The 6,000-nt window shown below is 43.1% G+C and overlaps 1 protein-coding gene across 2 annotated transcripts in view; it reads right to left on the bottom strand.

Moving 5' to 3' along the window:
* The window catches only part of LOC120945776 (carboxyl-terminal PDZ ligand of neuronal nitric oxide synthase protein-like), a 158,350-nt gene that overhangs the window by 56,869 nt on the left and 95,481 nt on the right, over nt 1–6,000 (bottom strand). For both annotated transcript variants that reach the window (XM_040360171.1, XM_040360172.1), the window contains exons 3-4: nt 2,707–2,799; nt 2,043–2,101 (exon numbers count right to left, since the gene is read on the bottom strand). In XM_040360171.1, the coding sequence (XP_040216105.1) occupies nt 2,043–2,101; nt 2,707–2,799 (152 nt within the window). The remainder of the gene's footprint in view (nt 1–2,042; nt 2,102–2,706; nt 2,800–6,000) is intronic.

The raw sequence follows: 6,000 nt of genomic DNA, 5'->3' as shown, positions 1-6,000 counted from the left end.
AGTGGGTGGTGTCATAAGGTCAGGGATTGGTTTCAGTGGGGCAGTGGACAGTGTCGGTAGTTTTTATTATTTTCTTTTTTTTACAATTTTTGTATATATTTTTTTACCATTTTTTAGAAGAAAAAAAGAAAAAGGAGACATTTGTTTTATTTGGTGACATTTCAGGGGTCTAAACAGGAGGAATACTTGCCACGCGGGGTGATTCGGGTGTGCACAGGCACACCTGACACAACCTGTGCGCACACCTATGAACGTAGCACATAAATGAACAGTGATAGGCACAATCACAGTAATGACTCCTGACGTATTTATAATTTATACATTTTTATTGATAATTCCACTCCTGATGTATGTCATCGCAGAACAACCTTCTGCACCCATTGCATTGCAACAACTTGGTAAAAAGAGAATGCGGCATTGCAATAAGGAGGAGGGGCTTCTTAGTGTCACCATATTTAGGAAATGCTACACAGTGTTTTACATGTGCCCATTTAGAGGAGTAGAGCTACAGCAGCTTGAGATTTCCATAAGAGAGCCTTGCAGAAACCGCAATGAATGACATATTATACAATATTACCTTTATGGTCACTGCCAGCATGGGTTATTTGCAATGAATGTCTGGGTTCAAGGACATCAATATAGTGTATAAACCACCTCCACTTTCCTACCTTTCTAGTTTTTAAACAGTAAGCATCACATATATCAAAATGTATTTTGTTTGCAAAAATCTGTTATTCTTAATGTGCCATATTGTAACTATTTTCACATGAAAAGTCAAATTATTTCAGTACATTAGAAATGCCAAGGCCAAGACTGGAGAACTATAGTCAAAGAAAACATAAGCATTAACTGTATAAGTCCTGTCAACTGTGAATTGTATTCAAATCTCCTATTAATTACATTTCCCTTTTTATCCTCTGAGGTTCAAAAAAATAAAATAAAAAATATGTAACCAGTTTTCAATAAATAAACGGCCACCATAATATAAAAGCAGGCACCTCCAATGTTTGGACATTATCTTTATCTAGAGTGCCATTTACAGTGGCTGTAAACCTCAGATATGAAATATGAACAAAGCATATCCCTCTTAAGGGGCAGATCCACAAAGCGAGTACGCCGGAGTATCTACTGATACGCCGGCGTACTTTTCAAATTTCCTGCGTCGTATCTTTAGTTTGAATCCTCAAACCAAGATACGACGGCATCTGGGTTAGATCCGACAGGCGTACGGCTTCGTACGCCTTCGGATCTTAGATGCAATACTTCGGCGTCCGCTGGGTGGAGTTTGCGTTGTTTTTCGCGTTGAGTATGCAAATGAGCTATTTCCGACAATCCACGAACGTACGCGCGGCCGTCACATTCTTTTACGTCGTCTCTATTTGCCTTTTTCCGGCGTATAGTTAAAGCTGGTGTTTTGCGGCGTATAGTTAGACTTGCCATGTTAAGTATGGCCGTCGTTCCCGCGTTTAATTAGAATTTTTTTTTTTTGCGCAAGTCGTCCGTGAATCAGGATGGACCTAATTCACGTCTATGTTAAAAAAAAATGACGTCCTAGCGACATCATTTAGAGCAATGCACGGCAGAAAATTTAGGGACGGCGCATGCGCAGTTCATTCGGCGCGGGGACGCGCTTCATTTAAATGAAACACGCCCCCTAATCGCCGATTTGAATTATGCGCCGTTACGACGCCAGAGATAGACTACGCCGCCGTAACTTACGGCGCAAAATCTTTGAGGATTCGAAGTCTGGCAAAGTAAGTTACAGCGGCGTAGCGTTTCTCCCATACGCTGCGCCGGTGCAGATCTCTGTGCATCTGCCCTATAGTGTTGAAATATGAACAAAGCATATCCCTCTATAGCAGGGATCCTCAAACTACAGCACTCCAGGCAGGTCAGAGACCATGTCAAAGTTAAAGTTGATATCTGCATAGAGTCCACAGGGCTTCAAGATTCCCCAGGTATGACACTAGGTTCGGGTTATTGTATCTGCTGTCCGTTTATCAAGCATACACTGTTGATAGGTACACATATTAGATGCTAACCTGTAGATAGGATCCTGCATGACCATCATCTTGGTCTCGTCCCAGGCCCACTCTTTCTTCTGCAACAAGAGAAACTTTTACTCCAATAATTCCATCTTATTTATGTCCAACACATGAGTTATTACAGATTATCTGGACTAGAAAAAGCCACAGCGATCAAGGACAAGGTGCCTTTACATTGCATCAGTGTGTTATATTCAGATCCATAAAACAAAAATGTAAATAGGGTAAAATGCTTCACATCTTTCTCTATAAAGAAAATGACAAGTGCAAAAAATAGATACAGAATTTAAGGGGAGGAAAAAATATTTTATAACCTAGTAATCTAGACCAATCTCTGATCAATATTTCAATAACCAATTAATATCAAAATTGTATTTTACTCAGCCATAGATTTTAGGTTTCTTTTTAAAGCAAGAATAAGGAGATTGATAAAGTTTTTAGCTGAAAAGAAAAATAACTGTCACTTTTTTTTTACTCTGTATGGGGATATACAGATGATGAAACCATAAATGAGCCAATAGAAAGGTAATAAGGATAATACAAATAAGATATTTAGATCTATAACATATGACTAAAAATGAACATGACCTTGTTATATAACACTGGCTACTAAGAATAAAATAGACAACTTACTATTACCCTACAGTAAAATGTCAATTACCTTGTTCTTCTTCTTTAGGATCACTTTTACCCCATCTACGGATACCAAGAGGCTCACTTTCTTCTTTTTGATGTTCTTCGCTTTAAACTCATACTGAGGAGGAAAAGATGGACTTAAATCAAAACAAGAACTAGAAGGAGACGAAATGACAATGTCGGATAGTAAGAGGTCAAGAGGCAAGAATTGGCCCTCTTCACAAATACAAGAAGCTCATAATTTCATCTACAGCAGTGCTTCTCAACCTTTCAAGTGCCATGACCCCTTGATAAAATTTCCCAAGTTGTGGGGACCCCCAACAGTAAAATTATTTTCGTAGCGTGGGTTGTCAGCATCCAAGGCAGTGACACCTATGCCAAAATCAGAAAATGGGTCTCCTCCAGCCCCTCCCACTTCACATTCCTCACCAGTCAGCAGACCTCTAGTCTCTGCCCCCACCCATGCCGTAAACTGAATGGGCGGCTGCAAAGAGGCTGAGTGGGTGGCTGCAGGCTCCAGGAACAGTCCAGCTGGGTGGCCACAGGCTCCAGGGACAGGCCTGCTGGGCAGCCGCAAAGAGGCTGGGAGAGCAGCACGGGCTTCAGGAACAGCCCAGGATTCGGTGACCTCTGGCAAATCGTAATTTGACCCCCAGGTTGAGAACCACTGATCTACAGTGTCATGAAGAGGCAGGAGACGCACGAGAGACTTTCATTAGATAAACCAGGCTTCTAGCAAAGAGGTTGGAGGGTCTCAGGCTCACAAATCATTCAGCTCATCAACAAGAATGAAAGGGCTCGATATATCTAAAGTCTTACTACAGCCATTGTTTTCCTGTGTCCACCTGTGAAAGTGATGAGCTTAAAGTGAACAAGTACTTGGTCTATGCTATGGATACTTACCTCCCCTCAAACACCATCACCTTCATAAGTTGGAGCCATAGAAATACTTTAGGGCAGGGATGCCCAACCTTTTGAAGAGCGAGGGCCACATAAGCGACTTGGTAACTGGTCGCGGGCCACAATAAATGGAGCGGAGGGAAGACAGAATCAGTGTCTGCTCTGTATATGCAGAGCGGACACGGACACAACCCACTCTACTCTGCGGGCCCTCCCATCCAATCCAACCAGATGGAAGGGGACAGATCCCCTTCTGTTTTTTTTTGTGGATTGGAGGTAGGTGGGTGCAAATGGACACAAGTCCGTTTACATCTGCCTCTACATAGAGATGAATGGAGGGTCTGCGTGGGTTGAACCGATCATGTGAAATGGGGCTAAGGCTGCTTTCACACGGGTCGGCATGCTGCAATCTGAGCTTGTGAACCTGCTATCCCGAAGCAGGAGGTCGCGGGCCACATCAGACACACGTGTCCCCCGGGCGGGCACCCCTGCTTTAGGGTATGGGTGGGCATGTGATTCTTTGCACTCCCTCCCTTGATGAAGTGTAAGGTATCAAAGCAGCCAATCCCCAGAGCCCTGATATGTGGGACTCATGGAAGGTCATGAGACCAGTGTAAGCTTTGACCAGGTTGACATAGTACAACACTTACCTATAGATTCAGAATAAAATGAAATCACCATAGCAATGTGGTAATCATTACAAACGCTGTTATGTGTACATTATGCAATACATGTGCTTGAAGGCCTTTTCCTAAGCCAAGAAATGGTCTTTTCTAATCCAGAAGGCTGTACTCTACTGCACAAGTGTATTCATCCATAGAGAATAACGGAAAGTGGACTCATTACAAGCCTAGAGTGGGCTTATCGCTTTTATGATAGTATGCTTTCTTTTCTAAATAAGGCCACGGCGAATCCGCCCACAAAACCCACTTATCTTACGGAGAATAAGCCATAGTAAAAAATAAATAAAAAAATACAGGGTTATGGCAGCTAGCTGCTGCCATAACCCTGTTATTTAACGTTAAAGTAATGACGTATTTTTACTATAGGTTGAAGAAAACCCTATTTAACAGACCCGTCATTGTTGGGGTGATGCATTGTATGCGAAGGCACAGAAGAGGCGGTAGATTGCCCCCCCCCCTCCCCCCCACATGGATGTATGGACAAATACAGACCAAGTTCACCTCCATCACTGCAAAAGCTCTTACCTTCTCTGCGCAGGCCTGGATGATTTCTGGCAACATATGAACTGTACATGCCAGTGTACTGCGCTGGGACTTATTTTTCACTCCACATGACAGTGTTAACAAATCTAAATCCTCATACTAAAAAATAACTATATCTAATTTTTTTCTGTTCTATACACTGTTCTTTTTTTTTTTTTTTTTTACTTTCCTCCCAACCTCTTCTCCCAATGTCTGGACCATATTGCATCAATGTCGTACATGAACTGCATGGAGCCAGTAGTGTATTTAGGTTTTGTGCTGCCCTATGCCTGACTAAACTAGTGCACCCCCTAATTTAAATATGACCCACCCCTTTCTTCCAAGGCCACACCCCTGAATTTTTCGAGTGGGGACACTAGTTCTGAGGGCCTGAGGGAGGGAGAGCAAAGGACTAAGAAGATATAACCATGCCAATGGTGCAGCAGAAACATATAGCACAGTGAGGAAGGTTTGCGGTCCAGGATGATAAGACAGTCAAAAAGTAGCCCCCCCCCCCCTCACAGTTGCGGAATGCCGGCCGCCTGCATACCGGAAGCAGTGCAGCCGCTTTATGGGGGTGCTAGACTAATTTGCCTAAAAAAGAAAAAAGAGAACGGAGGGCGCACCGACCTAGTGTGATACTGATACATGAGTTTTATTAAAATTGTTAAAACAAATCATTAAACTCACAAGTGGAGTTTTAAAAACAGGCCTTGAAAGACAATACAGCAGAAGTCCAACACCATCAGCAGAACACGATACTTGCTTCCATCCATGACCGTGGTTAGGGCTGACGCGTTTCGGGGGCGTGCCCCTTTCTTCAGAGCTCGTATAAATATTGCCACTTTATACACTGTTTTTATATATATAATGTTTTGATTAGCTTTTATTTGTATTGATGGCTGGGTACAATCCTGGAGGTATGGGCTTGGCTGAGGGGTGGGGGTGGGGTCCCGGATGTGTACCTCCTACGTTGTGGGAGGGGTGTCCCTTCAGCACATGCCCACACACTTATGTCTGTATGTATAAATTGTCACAAGTCCCACAGAGAGGGAACACTGCAGACCACCAAGCTCTGAAGAAAGGGGCACGCCCCCGAAACGCGTCAGCCCTAACCACGGTCATAGATCGAAGCAAGTATCGTGTTCTGCTGATGGTGTTTGACTTCTGCTGTATTGTCTTTCAAGGCCTGTTTTTAAAACTCCACTTGTGAG

The sequence above is a fragment of the Rana temporaria genome, chromosome 7, assembly GCF_905171775.1.
Source record: "Rana temporaria chromosome 7, aRanTem1.1, whole genome shotgun sequence".
NCBI classification, from domain to species: domain Eukaryota; kingdom Metazoa; phylum Chordata; class Amphibia; order Anura; family Ranidae; genus Rana; species Rana temporaria.
The sequence above is the reverse complement of the archived record's forward strand: the minus strand, read 5'-3'. Positions and strand labels throughout refer to the sequence as shown.